The sequence below is a fragment of the Taudactylus pleione genome, unplaced genomic scaffold (assembly GCF_031769625.1).
Source record: "Taudactylus pleione unplaced genomic scaffold, aTauple2 ptg000381l, whole genome shotgun sequence".
In the NCBI taxonomy this organism is placed as follows: domain Eukaryota; kingdom Metazoa; phylum Chordata; class Amphibia; order Anura; family Myobatrachidae; genus Taudactylus; species Taudactylus pleione.
Window position 1 is genome coordinate 10543331 of NW_028284782.1, and position 22142 is coordinate 10565472.

Here is a 22142-nt window from a genome sequence, read left to right on the forward strand (position 1 = left end):
TGTTTATTTCAATAAAACCAATAAGAAAGGAATGACATCCAGTAACTGATGTCACAAGAAGAAATCACCAAAACCACAAGGATTCCATGAACTGTCCAATGAGTCCCAACATCTGCTGCTTACTCTGCTTTTTTAGCATGTATTAAACACACAGCATCAAAAGGATTTTGGTCTAAGACTGTATAATATAGCTGAAACACCAAAGGCAATAGACAGACAAGCTTTACTATCACTCAAAATAAACCGCTACAGAGCTCTGGTAGTAACAAGGTGTTAATCTGTACGTGACTCAGTTTACCCAGCTGTAATTTGGTAGGGTTCTTAGTCTTACACCTTGTAATAGTATTATAAGGTCAAAGAAGCCACAGCCAGCACTAATGATTGATGAGAACTCTATGTTATCTTTACACATTGGCTGCTGGCCTTTGTTATTTAACACAATAAAAGTTATTCATAGTACACAAAATCTGCAGAACCTCCATGTAAATTGTCACCACTTTATAACATCTCATTACATTAAATAATAATTATTATTTATACATATACTAATCTACTCTCCCGGGAGGTCTGGGAGACTCTACATTTTTCAGGTAGTCCCCACGGATCCCCAGAAGAGTGGATCTCTGGCATACTGCCCTCTTCCTAATGAAGTGGGCAGAGTGGGGACATAATGGAATTGTGGATGTGGGGCCATTATGACACAATTCTGGAAGAATTGCATAGTTTTAGCCCCACCCCCTGCCGCAGAACCAGACAGGGCCTAATGATGTAAAGAGCCCAGCTCCAACCCCGGAGCGGTCATCTGATGTGAGATGTCAGACACAACTGAGATGTGTGTAGACTACAGACCCCCTCTGTTTTGATATTCATTATAAATCATCGTCGTGTTTTTGTTTTGGCAAAACAATCCTCAAATGTTTTGGGTCGGTTTCAGTTTTGGTTTTCTATAAAAATTGATAAAAACAGATAAATCATGTAACTTGCACTTGTTTTTGTTCCTATAGTATTATTAACATCAATATTATTAATTTACAGTCACTTTTGACCACCTCACAGCACCTGAAATCACATGGATTTAGATCCAAGTTCCGAACTTGCGAGAAGACCCAAGTCGGGACTTGGTACATCTCGGAACTCTCGGTTCCACTCTCAACCCCACAGTTCGGGTGTGTGCGATTTGCAGAAAAACTAAACAGTTTATCTCTATCATCTACAACTATGTTTATATGGGATGTAGTTATGAGGTCTCAATCCTGACAGCGTAATCCCGGCACGGGATTTAACATAAGCGTCGAAATACCAATGCCTATGTTAATCCCGACGCCGGAACACCTAGGACGCCGGAACAATCGTCCTCTCTGCCGGGTAAGTATACATTTAGCCCAGGGATGGGGGGGTGTTTAGGGACCCCTTGGGGGATTTAGGGTTAGCCACCCCCCCAGGGAAGGTTTAGGGTTAGTCTAGGGGAAGGGGGGGTTAGGCACTAAGGTGGGAGGTTAGGGCTAGGCACCCCCCTGGGAGGGTTAAGCTTAGGGTGCGGGTAGGGGGGGTTAGGTTTAGGCACCCATGGGGGGTTAGGCACTAGGAGGGGGTTGGGTTAGGCACCCCTATGGGTGGGTTAGGGGGGGAGAGGGGAGCGTTAGCATACGTACCACTGGGCGTTGGGATCTTCACCTGTCACTGTCGGGATTTGAACTGGCAGCTCTTGAGCCAGCGGTATTTCAGTCTCATTCCGTTTATACACCACCGTATTCCCTATAAGACTTAATGCACTTTACATAAGATGAGGCAGCCATCTTGGGCAAGCTCAGTTGTTGTTTTAAGTAATCATTCACATCAGTTCTTGTCCCTTTAGACCCAACAGTCTATTAACCTACCAGTATGGGTTTTGTTTTGTTTTTAACTTGTTGGAGGAAACTGGGAAACCACAAAACATGGGAATAAAAATACAAACTCCACAAAGATAGGTCCTTGGTGGGAATCGAACCCAAGACCCCAGTGGGACATAGCAATACTTACTACTGTACTACCGGGCTGCCCAATACATTACAAATATTTTTCTCTATTGCACTGTGGTGCAGAAGTAGGAAGCCCTCAATGCACCCAACTCCTCCTAAAACTTCTATTATCTGGAAATGTCATGCTTTGGCCAGCTGAATGAATGAGGCGCATTTGCACACAATAAGTAGGAGATGCCACGAATGGACATGTGCCATGTGGTTTACCACTTTTAATGTTTGTAAATTACCTGTAATGAGTTTACAAATATAAAAACCAACAGTCTTATATCATCTATATTACATTATATTATTAAGTAAACATAACAAAATACTAATAGGTATATGGACAAGATTCCCTAAATTAGCTCTCATGATCATGCTCATCAACACCACAGTTTATCAGTGTCTTCTCCCAGATTTCCTGTAAATCTATTAATAGTATAATAATAATCTGTGTTTTTGCCAGTAACCTAATGTCCTTGGACAGCTGTGGTTGGATTACTTGCACTATGCTGTTTGCTGAAGACCAGTTATGTCACATTTTGAGTATTTTATTGATGTTTTTTTTTTTTTAAATAGTCACTAATTACTTTAAATAATAGATGCACATAGTAACAATATCAGGAGTACTAACAATATCAGGAATATGTTCTAGTTATAGCCCATGTGTCTTGTGCACACAGGCACTTGCCCAGGCAGCCATTGTACATTCCGTCTGACCCCTGCTCATCACTTGGCAACCTGGAATAAGGAACATTCATCCCAATGATGAATATGCCCACAGCACACCATGGGCCTGATTCTCATTCAGAATATCTGCATCTCTTGTTGCATTCACATCTGTGACTTGATGCTAATGGCGCTTCCCTGGTGTACAGCCATGCGTCTGACTGTGTAAGGACTGAGAAGCCCATTGTAGGTGTCTGCAGACACTGATATTCCGCTTGGTGCGTCATTAGACATACCATTGGTCACACCATGCACACTTGAATCAGCACTATGGCAGGTGCAGCTTATCTGTCTGAATGTGGCCTCCTCTCTGAGCGAATCGGTGTCACTATACACTACCACTATAAGCAACACACCCCCAACACTCCCATAAGATGCAATATCTCCGTGCATCTGTTTAGCTACCACCCTGATGCCTCCCATTCATCGTCTAGGATCGACCAATACCAGGGGTGTCGGAATGATTTTATGTTGGGGGGGCAATATAAAATCTTTCCGGCACCGTCCCCGCCCCTTCTATCCCCGCCCCTATCTCTTCCCCTCCCCTCCAACTTACCTAAGCGGCGGCCGCGGACTGTCAGGTGCTGTGCTTTATAGTAATAGGCTGCACAGCCCCTGCACCACACGGAGGAGGAAGTGTAATGTGCGGTGTTTTAACTTACAGACTGCACACTACACCTCCTCCTCCATGCAGTGCAGTTGTGCAGCCTATTACTATAAAGCCTCAGAGCCATGACAGTCCGCGGCCGCCGCTCCTTTGAAATGTTTGGGGCGGACGAGCTACCCCCTTGCCCCACCCCTGTTCCGACGCCCATGCCCATACATTGCTGCTACAGTGCATTTAGATCTGTTCTGCAGCTCTTAATGAACAAAATCAGAACGCTTGAATGGTGCAACTCAGAATCAAGTGTAGACGAAAGACAATGCTCCACTGCCGCTGCGTCCAACTTAGAATCAGGCACCAATTGTTAATGGCAATACTGGCCAGACAATGGATGACTGACCAAAGTGTATGCTGAATAGGTAGGACATCTAATGTTCAGTATGAAAGCCTCGGTGTACTGTAATACTGTCAGTAATGAACATGGACCAATGATCCCTATGCCAAGTAATGCTGTGACTTTGGTGTATAGAAGAACCGTATGATGCGCATATGACAAGAACCCACATGAAATGGCTCATAATGTCATCATATCATATCATATTAGTTGTTTTACAGTGGCCCATTATGTCATCATATCAGTTGTTTTACATTGTACACAAAATGGACGTATTTAACAAATCTTTTAATTACCTTCTTCCTCCTCCTCCGAGTCGCTATAGCTTTTGTCTTCTATGAATCCTGAGCTGGCGGAACTGCCGGTGCTGGCCACACTTTCCAGCCTTCTCTTAATCAACTCAGAGAGGTCGTCATTTGAGTCATCTACTGTTTTCTCAGTTTCCTGCGACTGATTATATAATAGAAGCAATAAGATATATAAGCAGACTTAGTCATCATCTCCAAAGTATAGCTATTGCTCAACCCTGATACATATTCCTATAACAACATGTTTGTTTTACTCTTCCAGTTATCTAATGTTGTCTACTCCAGTAACGTGTTTCAGCCTTGGCACGTGTTCCATTACAGGGAACTCTCCACGGACAGACTACAGTATAAAAAATGGCGCAATCATAACATGCATGTGCCTCTTTCTACCATTCCCTGTAGTTGAACTACGACATTTTATTCTGTAACAATTGCTAAAATAATACAAAAAGGTTTACTAGATATATATTTTTTCATATTGCTCTATCAATAAAGCAACACTCATGCACACAATTTAGTAAAACTACAGATGTAACTTGTGCAATTGCTACAGTATATTTACTGGTCTATTCCTTCAAGGAAACTATCTGAACCTACAAAACCCTGATGACTGACTACAACATGACCCCACAGCTAATAGATGTTTTCTAAGCCAGCAGACACAGATATATGGAGTCTGGCGTTATTTTTATATGATCACTGCAGTCATTTAAACACTTTGAAAAACACAAAAATTACATGGCATGTAACAGCAAGCCCTCATGAAACATAGACACTATACCTGGTGAAAAAAACTAAGTTGTTAATGTTAACCCAATAATTCACACATTTCCAGTGTTATAAGATGCATCTTCAGGTAATAGATCATTAATAACATAAGGACCAGAGGAAATGGAGAGTGGCTGAGCTGCAGCATTGAATAATAACTGATTTACTATGCTGCATGACAAAGCTGGTATGTACGTATGTTCTCATACAGTATAAAGTTGCTCTTCATGTTTGCAAAAATATTTACACATACAGTTATTACAGCTTCAGAATTAGACCATGAACCTCTCAATTAACTTGAAGTTAAAACATTTTTTTTAAACACAAATGTTTTTCTTTATCAGGATTACATGCTGTAATGGTGCATACACACGATCAGATTTTTCCTTCAGATATGAACGATAACGATTTAAAAATCGTTCAGTCGTTCATATCTGAAGGAAAATCGTTCATATCTGACATGCCTGAACGATGGACGATCAACGATGCGCGTTCCCGTTTGTCAGATAACGATATCTGACATCTGATGGGTTTGCAGTCAGACTTGGACGATTCCATTCATTTTAATGCAGTCAAAAATCGTTCAATCGTTCAAATCGTTCAATCGTTCAGTCGTTCATCTGACAAATCTGACAAGTCTGACAAATCTGACCGTGTGTATGCTCCATAATTCATTCATAAATTGCATAAAGTTTTGGCTTTCATTTTAGGGTAAAAATACAGGGTTGGTACATAATGGTCTATGTAATACCCTGATATACACAGGTTAGTGATATAATAATCATTGTAATGTGTGATGTTAAAACAAAGGAGGTGTCCACTTGTTGGTGAAAGGCAAATTACTATCAAACAAATTTCAGAGTGCAGACCCCCACCCATATACATCCACCATCAGCGGCAATGTAACTATCTGGTCTGCAGACATATGGAAATTGTCAGAAAGTCCCAGCAGGACCAGGGAGGAAACAAAGGCTTTCCATGGAAAATGTGACTCCACTCCTGGATAAATGTCATTCTGTGCCATTACATTGGCAGGCATAAAACAAGTATTTTTTTTTATAAAGAAAGAGATAATATTGTAGTTTAGAGAAATTATTTATTTATACGTTATTATTTAACTGTTCATCATTATATTTCATAGTGTGTCCTGGTTTTGGAAAGTCAAGTTTGATTTGTGTGAATGAGTTATACATTTTGTAAGGAGTAAGATGTACAGTGTCCTGTGTGACTTCAAGTTTAATAGATCTATGGGTCAGATTGTAACTGGGTGGGGTATGCATTATCAGCTGTTGTCTGATCTCATATCCTGACTAATCAGGGCAGGCTATTGGGCTATGGCATCCAGCATGAAATATGCATTCATTTGTCTCCATGGGTATTGAAAAGGACGCAACACATCAAGTTTAACATTTACATAAATAAAACGACTGCAATGCCGACTACTGGTCCTATAAGTAGTATCATTATTTTCAGTCCAGGTCATTTAATCTGACTGTAGAAGTTTTTAAAGAATAATCGTGTTCCTTCATAGGTTCACTAATCCAGTTATTTCTCACATTAACACCTTCTATTCCCTTAGTAAACACTGTTGCCAAATATATTCATGCCCAGACTTTTTTCCATGGAGCCGTGGAAGTTTATAATGTAAATTCAGTAGATTGTTTATGTATTTCATAGATAGTGCTGCTACATTATTTTTCAAATGCCGTTCTTGATGCTTTAAAATGTGTATTGAGTCCTATTAAAAAAAGTGCTATATAAATAAAATTATTATTATTATGTATCAATTAAATTGTAAGTTTTTGAGAGTAAGGCCCCCTCTTGTTGCCTTTCATCGTTTACATCTGTTTAGTCAATCATTATATGTTCACAGTCTTTTCCCTTGATTGTACAGAGCTGTGAAAACGTTGGTGTTATATAAATAAAGGACTCTAAAAAAATATAATAGAAATAGTTGTACCTTGTAAGCTATAAAATCTGCTCGTTTGCTTCTTAAATAATTAGACAAATTTCCATACTTGCAATATTCAACAATAACCATCAAAGGTCCTGTAGAAGAGACATTTATTAGATGACATACCATTACTTAAAACACTTTTTATAGTATATCATATAAAAAACCTGTCTCAGTACAATCAGCCAAATATCAGGTCTATGGTTCCAATGACAATATGGTAGGCCAAGCCAGCATTTATATTGTATATTACTATAAATGTACACATCTCAAAGTATTTGCTTCCTTTCAACATTCATCTCGTCATCCTTTTCCCCCCGAAATCCTGTACCAATTGGGCACCTATTAACATAATGATCACTTTGCCTAGATGGTAACTTAACGTTCATTCAAATAATTTCAACCCCAGGACTTTAACTGTGTTTCTCCAAAAAAAAAATGTTTGTAGAGTCTCACTTTAGAGCAGACGTACAAGACCTTTCCTGGGTATTTGATTCCTTCCTAACATTTTCTGAATGAACGTCCTGTCTATCTGCACAGCACACCATGCTCACACACTTGGCTCTGTCCTCATGTTTTTGTTTGTCAGTAATGACAGACGGCGTGCTGCAGATCCAACTCAACTGTTCACACAAATGCTCTGCCACTCCAAGTCTCATCTCATTTTCACTCTGTCTCTTGTCCTCTGACACAGGCAATACAATTATTTTTTTATCTTATTAACTTAATAAATCATCTCACTGAGGTTAGATATGTTCCTATCTCCATCTCAGACAGAAATAAACAAGATTTTCTAAGTTCTTGGTCATTGTTCTGTATGGATTAAAATGATAAAAACTCAAAAAGTGTAAAAATCTACTCTTGTAGTTGTGGAAACAAATGTGGAGAAAACAATCCAGATAAGAGAGGTAAATTGAAAGAACATGTAAGATTATCTAAACCCAGCCATGCTACAAATATAAATATGGGGTTGCTTTTTAATGACTTTTGGGAACAAAATGACAATTAATTTAGGATGCAATAGGATCTTGAAAGAGCAGCACAAGGATATAACTCACATTTGTTGCAGATTAGCTGCTAGTGAATCTCTACTCAGAATGTTGTAGCTTGTTCCATCTCATCATGCTAATGCTTGATTGGACAGAGATCTGCTAACTGGGGAGGCCATTAGATTAGGCTGAATTCATTGTCACATTCCTGGAACTGTTCCTTCCTAGCTTTGTGCCAAGAGACCATTTGTAGATGCGATGTGCCAAGAATAGCAATACGCATCGGCAACAATATTCAGACATCCCTTGGGGGTGAAATGCTAATTTATTCACAATGACCCTATATGTGCCACGAAAATACATCCAGTCATGTTCAATAGCATCCAATTGCATCAACACAACTAAAATGCATTATTTGGGCAGAGGGCTTAGTTATTTATTAATACTTATGTATATAGCACACCCATATATTCTGCAGCGCTTTACAGAGTATATTTAGTCAGTCACATCAGTTCTGCCTCAGTGGAGATTACAGTTTATTCCCTACCACATGTATACATACATATACACTAGGATTCATTTTTGTCAGTATCTAATTAACTTACCAATATCTTTTTAGATTGTGCAAGGAAACCGGTTTACCTGGAGAATACCCACGCAAACACGAGTGGAACATACAAACATATATGTTTGTATATGCTTCTACACACATCCTGGTTCTCCCATCAGAGTAAAACAGCAAGAAGAAGAAATTCTATGATTCATTAGACCAGGTAATATTTTTCCAATGAACCACTTTAGGGGGCCCATTTATCAATAAATATTTACGACTTATTCTCCAGAAATGGGTTAACTGCAAATATTTAGTACCCCCCGAATGTAAGATAGAGGACCACATCAGATATCTCAGATACTTGCTGCAATCCCTCCATTCCCACCGGCAGCCACAACCCCCATAGGTTTCTATGGGGGATGCGATGCTGCTATATTTACCAACTACACTATTGTATTTAGCACACATTACATAAGCTCCTGTCATACTTACAGACCGTAGCAGTGTTGTGCCCCTGATAAACTGTCGATATGTCAGGCAATCATTGACACACACACACACACACACAGCCTTTGGACCCTGCATACCTTCTGTCAGTAATTGAATTCTCTGCTCATACTGTATGATGCAGTCTCTGGGCCTTATTCACTTAGGTGCACTGCTGAATGCAGATTCCCGATGGTCGGGAATCTGCGCAGGCGCCGGACCCATACTCCGCATGTGCAGCACGGGTCCTGTGTGATTGCACACAGAGCGGCAGCAGACTGTTAGTGATTGACAGTCTGCTTCTGTTTGTAGGCGGGGAGGGGGCTGCGACGGCCTTCATTTCCCAAAACGGAGACGTGTCGCCGCCGTTGGAGGGGTAGGGAAGAGGCCATGATCTCCATCGGCTGACAGAGATGTCCTGGCCTCTTTGCATGACGCCTCCTGCTGCATTACCATAATTGCAAGGACGGAATTGCAAAATACCCTGCGTGCAGCTTTGCAATTCTGTCCTGTGCTGAATCAGGCCCTCTAATTTATCTATCAGTTAAATGGTCAGGACACGAGTGTATAATAAAGTCTCCAGTTATTAAATTATAAAATTATGGGGTTTTATGTGCTTATATGTAGCTGCTTACCATGAAATGTGTAGAGAGGTGTTATGGTTTAGATACTTTACTAAGGATAAAATATATTTATTTATAAAAAACAGTGATCACATTTATTTCCCAGAGAATAATATATCTAGCAAGTTATCCTAGATTCACAAGGCAAAAAGTATCCATCTTCCCACTGTATAATGGATATATCATGGCCCAGAATCATCAAAGTAAAAATTCAATGGGAATTATTGTGAGACATGTATGCACTGCACGGGATTACACTTTGATGGCTCTGAGCTAATGTTTGGTTTTCAACTGACCCAGGAACATTTACTTAAGAATTCAGTAATTGTCTTGCAATTAATGCAGACATGCACTTAAGTTATTTGTTTGGAATTTTAATCTTTGACTCCTGAATGACTGAAATGCTGTCCATGACTTGCTGGATACCGCATCACAAGAACAGAAGTTTGGCACAGAAACATATAGGGTAATGGTGGTGACTTACCTCCAGGCTTGGTGCAAGCTCCCAGTAAATTAACAACATTCAAATGATGCCCAATATGGATAAGGATCTTCAGCTCGGACATTAAAGCCTTGCATTCGTTGTTTGTTGCACACTCTGTTTAACATAAACAGGACATAGTCATCTCTGCACAATGGGATATTTTTGCAACGCACTGAAAATCCTGTTTATTTTACGGGGGAGACATCAAGAGACAAAGGAAAACATCCACAGCCCCTAGAAGGAATCTCAACCACACGCACTCTCAAGTCATCTTCTACTTCCTGACCTAAGTAGGATGAAATTTATTTAGTGGCAGCACACACAGAAATACTGTATGTGAGATCTAGACAAGGCACAAAGGCTATATGGAAATTGCCTGATGTATGGCACAAACAAGTGTCATTACTTGTGACTGAAAACATCTTCATGTACAGCAAATGCCAAAGAGATCCTGGAATTCAAATATCTTTTTTTTTGTTTATTAAAAAGGACATTTTGATCAATTATTGTCTCCAGATTTACTACAGGACAGAGACAATAACAGATGTCTTTTTGCAGCTGACAGTAAGATATGCTAAATGATATTGTTTATTTATGTACATCTAGGTACGTCTTCACACTGCATCTGGAATATTGTGTCTACAGCTGCCAAATAGAGCACAAATAAAGATAAGATATATATATATAAGAAAGATAGTTCAGCATCTTGCTTCTGTCAACGGAGAAAACCCAAGCGGAAATAATACCTTTAAGCATCTTAACAGCAACTGTTTTGCAAGTTGAACATTTATCAATGCCAAAAGCAGAAGCTTCCACCACCTTCCCGAAAGCACCGTGACCCAGCGTTTTACCTGGAGGTAAAAGTCAACAGTGAACCAAGGCCTGGACAATAATAAGATGATGCATGCAGTGAAAGTCATGCAAAGTCATGAGAATGCGTAATAAAAGCAAGAACAGAAAGCAAAGTTGTCCAAACATTCATTTATAACAGTACGATTAAAATGATTTTCATAATATTTAATTAGAACAGACGGCTGACATCAAGATTGAGTATTTATTTTTTTGCTTTGTGAAACATAATGTACTGAATTGTTTTCTACATTCCACTCAATGTATTACACCAGGTGTAACACTGAGGAGAAGGTCATGCTCTGTGATCTAGTATCTAATTCTGTAGCTATGAGTTCTCTGTTATGTGGCTGAAGATAAACTTCCACTAAGAATTCAGGGTGGGTGAAACAACCTGGCAAATGTACAGGTTGCGCACCAGTCCAATATTTAGGTGTTGCTATGTAGATTAAACAGATCAATTGCAATTACTCAGGGTGAAGGAATGTGCAGGTCATCAAAGAATTCATAGTGATGCCTTCATTACTCCCTCTTGAGAGAAACCAAAGTTTGGCAAACAGAGATAAGAGCAAACTCCTGTGTGATGACATTATGCAGAAAGATTAACATTCAAAATGAGGCCAGGAGATGAGACATGTATACATAGATGAAGAGGAATAAACCATACAACATGCATACAAAATGACTATCAGTTGAATTTGTTTAACCTTTCATCCCATGGATATCCTAGCAATAACAGTTTATAATATAGTGCTACAATAAGGTACAGCAAGCATCCACAATCTTTTTTTTAAATGCTTCTGGTTTCAAAATTAATATAACACTGATAGATGATATATCTCACAAGTACTTGACTTGCCCAATCATTATAGATGTATGGCTTGGGGAAGGAAAGCAAGTTGTACATAGGCCAGTGGCTCATGGTGGTCACAACTGTGACCTTAACTCAAACTATTAGGAGTCCTGGGTGCTATCTGCATCTCCTTTACTGCTTATCTAACAGCGGAGGTGCCAGACATACTCGCTGGCACCTCAAATGCCACACTACCAGTTCCCAGTGCCACTCCTCTACCTTTAGTGTTGAGTCCTCCACTTTCAATTGGAGCCTCCAAAAAGCAATCAATGATATGGAGGTTACAGCAGTGCTATGAGCCTTTAATCACAATTATACATTATAAATAACATGATGTAATGGTGCAAGAATGGCATGAAGAATGAAAATGTAAAGAAGAACGGGACTTACCTAGACTAAGCCTGTCACGTGGGAATTCCCACTTGCTGCTGTCATATGGAAGCCTTTCACACTGTTCGTCCAGTGGCATCTCATCAGGATCCATAATGATGGAAAGATAGCCTGTTTTAATTTCTGACGCATGTGGCTGCAGACAAGAAAGGTGATAATTCACATATATCTTAGTCTATACGAGCATAAAGGTCAATATTAAGGAGGTGGAACTACAATCCCATCATACATTGCAATCCCCTGGCTGTTCCTAGCACCTGGAAAGCTGTAGATTGCCTTCCTTTGCCTTATGTCATTATAAAAGCAGGTCTCTTAAGCTGTCTTGAAGACTAGATGTTGGTGTTGGCTGTATAGGAAGTCTTAAACATCATTTTATCATTCCAAGTGATCCAATATCAGTACTCAATCTCTGGCACACACAGTAAAATCTACTGCCAAACGTTGACAATTGGAAAAACCACATGCAGGATTGTTTTATCATGGTATAACTTGTCCTCATGTTGAAGATAATAGCACAGGACCGGGTATAGATTGCAATAAATCAGATGTATTGTGACTCAATAGAAAAACAGGGAAAGACATGCAAGAATGAAAACACCATTTAATTTACTAGTCACAGCCAGAGGTGTCTTTGACACTCACTGGTAGACATGTGAGCCTCCCATCAGACATTTTTCACTTAATCACATTAGTTATACAGTAATCCTGTCATGGAAAGGAATACAAATTGGTAGAGGTAGATATAAAACAGTAAGGCAGCTTTCCTGTAGGTAAAAATTAGTCCTTTGGTGTATTCACCTGCTTACTTGAAAATTATTATTTTTCATATTAAATTTTGTTAAATTATTTCAATGGTAAATATCAGTTTTATAGGCAAAATAAATAAACTTTGCAAACTTGCATTGTTTCCCTGTATTACTCAGCTAATTTGTAAGCTTACATCTGTGTATAGTTTTTTATCTATCGTTATCATTGACTTGCATCTCCATAAGCAGAACTGGGGGAGGGAAAGGGCAATAATGCATAAGGTTGAATACAGTAGTGTAATAGCATAATACAGTATGTTTATGTAAATGTAGCTCCCTTACAGTAGATGCGTAGGCATATGCAGATATGCCTGTCAGTAAGTGCAGCTATTGCTGTTGATGCTGTTCCAAATATATACAATGATGATGATAATGATTATCAGTGTAGCTGCTTCTGATTGGATGATAATTGTGACAAGACCCCTCCCTGCGATGGTTCTTAGAACGCTAGTATGTCTGCTATGCTGTATTATATGAAGTGGCGGCTGTCTATTCTTATTACTTAATTAATATTTCTTGTTATATTATATGAAGTGACAGCTGTCTATTCACATTACTTAATTAATATTTCCATTTGGATTTTGGCAGAAAATAAGATTCTCAATTAATTTTTAAAGAGTGTAACATATATTAATAACACTATTAAAACACTATCATAACTTGTCTATCTGACACATTGGATGAGACATGGGTGACCTGACACACACTTAATGACTGCACCCCCTGCTGCAGTGTAGTTTGCAGGGGGAGCAGTCCTTCTTAGGCTGTGGCTGCAACATGTAATCTGTATATGAAGGGATTTTCCAGGACAAGCACTTACCTTTTTGAGTTTTCGTATGAACAGGGTGAGAAGAAGCCAGAACAAGGTGGCTGCCACTCCTGTGCATACAAGGATGATGACTTCTAAGTTAGATTTCTCTTCACCACCTGTAAACACAGTTGTATAGGTCACAATAGTGCAAGCTCAGTGCTAAGGTTGCCAATGTAAGCCCTCTTTAATTAACCATATCTTAACTATGAATCAGAAAAGTTACAGTTCACCTTATATATTAGATAGGTCTTAGCACAGAGAGAAGCGCTGCTCACCTCGTATAAAGATGAAGGCAGAAGTGTTGGCGTGACCCATTTCATTGGCTGCTAGACACTCATACAACCCCTCATCTTCCTTTTTGACTCTCTCAATCATTAGACTGTTATGGTAAAGCAAAGTGATTCCTAAAAAAAGCAAAATATGAATGGTATGTATTATCTTTTATAGAGAATTTGTGCATAAACTAAAATGTGAATAATTCCCAAAGGGAGTTCATTTTACACCACACTGTATGTGCAGTCAGGGCTGCCAAGGGATTGGCCAGGTCGCGGTGTTAGAGATGGGAGTGGCCAAGTATGGGGCATGTCTATACCCCATTCTCAATAACGCACCCTTTGAAGAAGCTGCGAGGCAGCGCATGCTGGGTGGCAGCTGGCTATGCCATGTTGTGAGCGTGGTTGCGCATCCCTGGTAGGCCCGGGCCCCTAGCCATGCCTAGGTCTGTGTACACTACTGTGTGCAATGCTTTTACTGGTAAACAGACCTGAATATCTAAAAAGTAAATGTTGATGACTTTTCACCAAACATTCTGAGGTCTATTATACTCGTACATATGATATGTGTGGGAGGCTATTATTATCATCCTTTATTTCTATAGCAATGACATCCTACACAGCACTGTACACAGGGTGCATCATGACACAAACTACAAACAATGGCATGAACAGAAGGTAAAGTTGGTTGGGGTGATAATCCGGAGCGGGAAACAGTCGGGAAGCCGATGGACAGCATCCCGACTGCAGGCTTCCCGACTGTATAATCCCGGCAAGGGTTAAATGACAGGCATCAAAATCCTGACACCTGTCATTTTCCCTACGGCGGGAGACAGACACCCGCTTACTGATCGAAGGTGGCGACGGGCACGGACAGCCGCGGGGGGGGGGGGGGTTAGGTTTAGGGTTCCCGGAGGGGGACTTAGGGTTAGGCACCCCCCCAGGAGGTTAGGTTTAGGCTAGGTGAAGGGGGGGTTAGGGTTAGGTACCCCCTTAACCCTAGGCACTTAGGTTTAGGCGGTGGGGAAGGGGGGGATAGGTTTAAGCACTTAAGAGGGGGGATTAGGGTTAGGCACTTAGGGGGGAGGTTAGAGTTAGGCACCCCTAAGGGAGGGTTAGGGATAGGGGGTAGAATAGGTTAGTGAATACTTACCTTGCGGCCGGCGGTAAATCATACTGAAATCGATGGAGCATCATGACAACAAGAAAAATAACAATAGCGGCAAAACATCTAAATCCAGCCTCATGTTAATTATATTGTTTATTCATGGAGCTGGGTTTATGCTGTGTTTAGAGATGAAAATGTCAAATTACTGTTGGAGTTGTAGAGTGCTGATTATCTAATCCTAATTATAAACTATGTATATTATATATTTATCTTCAAGGTGATCTTTAATGTTATTTATTAACATTTATTTATATAGTATATTCTGCTGGACTTTAAAATTGGACACCGGTCGTAGGCAAATATGCAATTTAAATCTAGATATCTGTAGGCTGGAGGAAGATAAGAAAGGAGGTGAGCATTCCAGAGGTACAGATACAGAGGCTCAGCCCAAGCCTCACATACAGGAGGAAAGGGAGAAGTGCAATTTATGGACAATGTCTTAGGGGGAATCTACGGGAGTGTCTGAAGATAAGATATGAATGATTAAAGCATCTATATGTGAAACTGAGTGAGAATAATGTTGTTGATTCAGCAGGAAATAGGAAGTAAGAGTGTTTGTACAGTATGTTAGCACTGCAAATGCAGTGGCAAAAAAACAACCTATTGCTTTCAGAAGAGGAGGTTACAGAGGTTGGGTCAGGGTGTGGGTCAGTAAATCAGAGAAACATACACAATTCTACTGATAACTGTAGAGAAGGAGGTTAGTGTTCAATGCCACACACATACGGTATATCCTTACCTGATGCGGGTTTCAGTACTTTACCATTCTTCAGCCAGGTAATGGTGGGTGAGGGTTCTCCGGTGACATTACATTCTAGAATCAATGTGCTGCTGCTGTTTACTATTGCATTTTGTAGATTCTGCATCACCCATGGAGCCTGCTTATCTGCAATAAAACAGATACAAATTGTTTGACACAGAAACATTAAACCTACAGCATCACAAACAAATAACTTGAATTTACCCAATAAAAAAGCCAAGAATATAATTTTAATAATCGCCGGCATCCCATACCAAACCCGTGAGGTGAGGGGTGGACTTACCTTGAGATGGATGAAGGCCAAGCTGGGGTGCACCATCCAGGGCATTCCAGGTCTTGCGCCATCCCTGCCTCCAGCAAGCATTTATCTCCTATCATGCCCCTCACATATTTAAATAATATAACCCTAGTCTAATTTCTCAACTACAGTAGCTAAAGGGGTTAGGTATGAGATAGATAGATAGATAGATAGATAGAGAGATAGATAGATATGAAAATGTTTGTTATTATACAATTTTCACAACATAAGCAAACAACATAAAACCATAATACTTAATTATGTCTTTTAGTGTGAATATAAATAACATAACCCACCTAGAATGATCAGATTATTTGTCCGTTGAACCTTATCACTGTATTGTGTCTCAGCCGAGCAGTTATACAGCCCAGCCTCCTCTTTTGTCACATTTTTCAGAGTCATTGAAAGATAAGTGGTATGATTGTCTGACTGGATCTCCATGAGGTGTGCAGGGACCACTTCTCCGGAGGGGTAGAACCATAACAAGTTTGTAAACAGATATTTGTCTACCTTGCAGACAAGCTTGACATCACTCTCCACCAAAACAGTTGTCTCTTTCTCTGTCATTGCTCCTGTTTTAATTTCTGCAAGACACACAAATAATTAGTCTATAAAACGTTATCCTTCTTATCTCATTTTATTTGATGAGGTAGGCCATAATGGGAAATACATGGATATTAGACGTCAATGAGTTCTATGTCCTTATAAAAGAACACGATCATAGAAACACTTTTATAATGAGCATAGAACTTTCTCATAGTCACAGTTTTTCATTAACAAATTATTAACATAAGTTTTTTTAGTATAAGGCAGCTGTCATCTGAGGTGTGATTGTACTAAAGGGAATGTGTGGTACAGTAAATTAGTGGAGTGTTTATACAGAAGTAAACAAATCAGTTATGTGAAATTAGAGATTTAAACAAAACTAGCTGTTCTCATTTGTTTTGAACTTAATTATAAGAATGGTTTTTAACATTTAGGGGCCCATTCATTATTGGGGGACGGGTGGCCCTGATAATTAAGTATCTAACTTGCTGAATATACAGTATATCAGCTGTCAAGCTCCAAAAAATGTGTGTTTTCTGAGCTTTTTGAATTTAGGTTCCCATATTATTGTATGGGGACAGCAGGTTGGATCGGGGCAGAAAGATAAGTAGGATATATCTGTGATATCTCCTGCGTTACCTTTATAATGAATGGCCCTGATACATGATAAATGTTAAATTTCACCTACTTTTGTAGAAATTAAGGGATAATGAATAGACATCTTAGACATAAGTTCAACTAGTTCAGACTTTAACTGTAACGTGCTTGTATTTGGGGCACAAAATATGTGCCCATAATTACAATAAATGACCATTAATATTTGTGGGTCAGAAGATATAAAAATTAGCTTTTTCTAATATATCACCTACTAAAGCTCTTGTCTCTACTGTGACGATAGAATTCTAAAAAAAATATTGTCCTAATAGAATAAGTAGATAACCAAATGAAGCCTTATTTCTAAATATACACTTTATTACTAGAGATGTTCGCTGATCCCCTTGTTTTGATTTTGGTTTTGGCAAAACCACCCTCACGTGTTTTGGTTTGGATTTTATTTTGGATTTTTTTTAAATTGCTAAAACAGCTTAAATCATTTACACTTTATTAAAATGTGATGAACTGGTTTATGCAATGAATCATCAAAAATGATATGATTTTATGTGGGAGCTCGATAGTTCTGCAGTACATGTATTTCCTTGGCAGGTGTAGGTTCCTTATCTCTTTTATCTCAATTGACTGTCCTGTTTAACATTTGAGAAGGCATCTACAAACCAACTGAGAATATACTGGCTGCACAGTGACATAACTTATGTTGGCAACAAAAACATTCACCTCTGGTTGCCAAGTGCTAGGTGGTGGTGGGGGTGCTGAGAGGAAGGGGCACCTTCAGAATACCGACCCGCAGCCTAGGACACCTGGTCTTTGTAATCTGGGCTGAACATTGCCTGCACACGGCCATTTACACTGTACATCCTGGCCCACTCCTACAGGTATGATCGCATAACATTTACCATGCTCAAATATAATCTGAGATAAATTTACTATCAGTCATATTGGTAAATACAGTCCGAAGAAGATCGCTGATGCTATTGTATAATCCACTGTGTGGGTGATCATCTTCCGACCCCACTGACACTGGAAGTGATTATGCTGACTGGCTCAGGCACTGGGCGAATAAATATAATCCAATTAGGCCACTTACATGAGTAGTAAAGTTATACAATGTGGAACCAGCAAATCAGAAATATTATAGAATTTAAAAGTCTTTCAATTAAAAACACTCACTCCCTATAGAGAAGCATCTCAATTCTATGATCTGAATGGAAGTACAGGTTGACTTTCCCATATCCAATTATTCTGAAATACAGAATATTTTTAGCATGACTGAGATAGTGAAACCTTTGCTTTCTGATATTTCAATGTACACAAACTTTGCTTAAGGCACAAAATGATTACAAATATAGTATAAAATAAACTTCAGGTTGTGTGTATTAGGTATATATGAAACATAAATGAATTTCATGTATTTACACAAACTTTTTTTGATTCACAAAGTTATTCAAAATATTGTATAAAATGACCTGCAAGCTGTGTGTATAAGGTGTATATAAAATATAAAAGCATTCTGTGTTTAGATTTTAGTCCAATTGACAAGATATTTCATTATGGTATGCAAATATTCCAAAATACGGAATATTCCAATATCCAAAATACCCCTGGTCCCAAGCATTTTGGATATGGGAGACTCAACCTGTATTTGATATAATTAAGGTAGCCAAGTAAGTTGGATATGGATATGGGAGACTCAACCTGTATTTGATATCATTAAGGTAGCCAAATAAGTATGATACAGGAATATGGTCATGCTTAGTTGTCAGTCTGCACTTAAATAACTTCCAAATTTGGTTGATGGATTTTGTAGGATTTCCAAACCTAGAACATTTGTAGGAAACCTTGTACTGAATGGTATTCACATTACATGTATCCTATGCCTCTAAGTATATGAGTCAATAAAATGAGACCATGTTATTACTTTACAGAACTGCATCCAGGGCCGGACTGCCAATCTGGCACTTATGTCAAATGCCAGAAGGGGCGATAGCCAGGCGTGCCACGAGGCCGGGAACCCGTGAATCGAGGCACGCCCCCGTGAGGCGAGGCTACGCCCCTTTTGAGATTAGACCACGCCTATTTTGCAGGTGCGCGCACAGAGGGATTGCCAGGCCCAGTCCGTCCCTGACTGCATCTCATATTTATTTTCATAGTTTATTAGTTCATTTAGCAGTATATAGTTCTGTATGTGTAATGGATGATATGACTATCGCCAAGCAGCACTAATCTGCAAAGCATGATAACATTGTCTTTTTGTAAACTTGGCTAAAACTATTTTCTTTTAAGACTGGAAAAAAAGAATTATAAACATTGATTATTATTCTTCCCTACAAATCATTGTCACACAGTGCACACTTATCTGTGGAGCTGGCGTAACACACATATGCATTCCAATTGCTCATATAAAATGCTCCTTGGGCTATAATTTTATTATTGATACCAGCCATTGAATTAGTATGTGATGCGTGCAAATCACATACCGACCTTTGTACATCTGAGCCATATGGAGACAGCTAACACGTAGCTACTGCAGCCTGGAACCTATTAGTGAGATACATGTATTCTTTATTGTCAGCCAGGAGGTAGTAATTTCACTGTCCTCTAAAGGAAACAGCCAACAAAACTAAAATCGCATTGGACAAGTGCTGTGCACTCTATGGAAATGACCAGGAATGAGACAATGAGAGTAACATGTTTAAGATCCAAGAATTTCCTGGACCCTTCACTTAATATGATGCAGCCAGCGCATAACCACATTCAGAACCTTGTATATGAGACTATATCAATCTTCAAAAACTGATAATCTCCTATTATAACACCTTTGATTTGCTTTTACCCCACAAGACCCATAAAGTTGAACATGTATTTTATTTATGCTCTATATGCTGCTTCAAGCATTAGCCTCAGTGGTAACCTCAGGTCTCTTCTCTCCATCACATGAAGTCATTTGTACAAAATGCCAGATGTTCTGAGGAATTTGAAGACACATATTCTGTTTACTTAGATTATCATTCATTTTTCACATGTTCCCACTCTCCATGGAACTGCGACTGATTATGATCAAATCATTATTAACGTTGTCCAAAGAGTTGAAATCAAAATCAAGTATAAAGTAAGTGGTACAGGACATTCTATCGTTATAGCAATAACACAAAATAATGGTAAAGCAATATGGCTATCTTTTTATTACTACAGTATTATTAGACCTCACAGTCAGTTTGCTTTTATTTTTATTGTTCGCTATTGCGGGCCTCTCATAATGTTATGGTAGCCCGATGGCGCTCTAGAGAGGAGACGCAGTCTCATATGGAGGAAAGATACCACTGCCGACACAGGAGAAACAGCTGGAAAAAGACAGAGGAAGGTGAGAGACACTGGAGCAGGGCAGGTAGAAGGAGTGGATGGAAAGAGAGAAAATGATAAGGAGAGAAAGAGTAATGCAGGAAGCTGTAAGGGAGAGAAGGAGGAAATCAAAGTCATATGTTTATATAATATGAAGTCTGTATTTTAGAATTTTGATGAAACCATTGTTTTTTTTAACTGAAAGTGAGGTTTAATCCACCATAGTGCCAAACATATGAATGTATTGTGACATACAGCAGATTGTTATGTTGCGATATTTTTGTTTTTTGATCATTACTGCTAATAGGGTACATAAAATTTGAAGTTGAGCCCCAAACTCAATTTTGTATCACAAAATAAAAATCTAATTCATCAAGCAGTTAAATAGAAATGTGTTCTTATCTACAAATTCAGTTGTAACATAAGTATAAAGGCAACAAATAACACATGGTGGATTAGCAGACAATTTTATTTTAATGGAGCGAAATTAGTTAAGAAAACCTCCTAACAGACCTTTTTTGTGCAGGACTAGCCTAGTTCCAGGACCCCAAAAGGGGTATGACCTCAAAATAAATGGGAATAGATATAGGGTTTGGACACGTATTTTACTGGTTTGGGCAGATCATCGAAAAGGGCTTATTTCAATTATGCCCCGTTTTGCATTTCAAAATATTGTTAAGTATTGCTCTGTAAAAAACAATTGTGAAACAATATAGGCATTCTTCATAATAAATTTTGTTACATAAAATAATCTGTTAAAAAACTACAGTATAAGCCCAGGTTTCAACCAACCCAAAAAAATGTTTGCTATGGAGAACAGTGGAATTCAAAATAAATTATTATTTTCTGGGCTCTACTATACATAATCCTTTATTATTCGTAGAAATGAGGAGATTTGTCCAGAAAGTTAGGAGATACCATTCTATAGGGCAGGATTTACTAAAGGGAAAACTGCATTTTTCAATTGTACAAAGCACGGTGGGTAATGCCATCATTAGGTGGCGATAACAATAGAAGCCTATGGGCTTTTTTTCGGAGCTCTTCCCCTGAGAGGGATCCAATTGGATCCAATCGGATCCCTCCCATCACCCCCTGTGGCCTTCTGCGCATGCACAGAAGGACGCCAGAGAGACTTATGGGTGTTAAACCCGGCAGTCCCTCTATGCTAAGGTATAGCACAGGACAGCTCTTATCGGGACAGCTGTTCTCTGCCATTTTCATTGCATTTTTTTATTACCGCAGTATGTACCCAATGAGAGGCGGGATGCACCGCACCGCGAATGCGTGCTTAGTACATCATGCCTATATATACTTTTAGAAAAGGTGAAAGGGGCAGGCAATGATCCAATGTGTTAGACTTGTTGGTTACACCCCTGTGATGTGTGACTTCTCCCCTTTATCAAGTGCACATGTTTTTCCTGATTGCTTAAGTCATGAGGTGTGATAAGTGTAAGAAATAAGTGTATTCAGTCAAAAATGTCAATGATCTTATTTATGTTTTCTATGTGTAGGAATCAACATTTGGTGATCTACTGTATTCTGC

At 39.1% G+C, this 22142-nt stretch overlaps 1 protein-coding gene across 1 annotated transcript in view; it reads right to left on the minus strand.

The window, feature by feature from the left end:
- The window catches only part of LOC148507871 (vascular endothelial growth factor receptor kdr-like), a 299765-nt gene that overhangs the window by 42277 nt on the left and 235346 nt on the right, over positions 1 to 22142 (minus strand). The window contains exons 13-21 of the mRNA XM_088445571.1: positions 16396 to 16683; positions 15781 to 15927; positions 13877 to 14005; positions 13611 to 13717; positions 11985 to 12120; positions 10639 to 10743; positions 9893 to 10006; positions 6764 to 6852; positions 4024 to 4177 (exon numbers count right to left, since the gene is read on the minus strand). Of these exons, the coding sequence (XP_088301697.1) occupies positions 4024 to 4177; positions 6764 to 6852; positions 9893 to 10006; positions 10639 to 10743; positions 11985 to 12120; positions 13611 to 13717; positions 13877 to 14005; positions 15781 to 15927; positions 16396 to 16683 (1269 nt within the window). The remainder of the gene's footprint in view (positions 1 to 4023; positions 4178 to 6763; positions 6853 to 9892; positions 10007 to 10638; positions 10744 to 11984; positions 12121 to 13610; positions 13718 to 13876; positions 14006 to 15780; positions 15928 to 16395; positions 16684 to 22142) is intronic.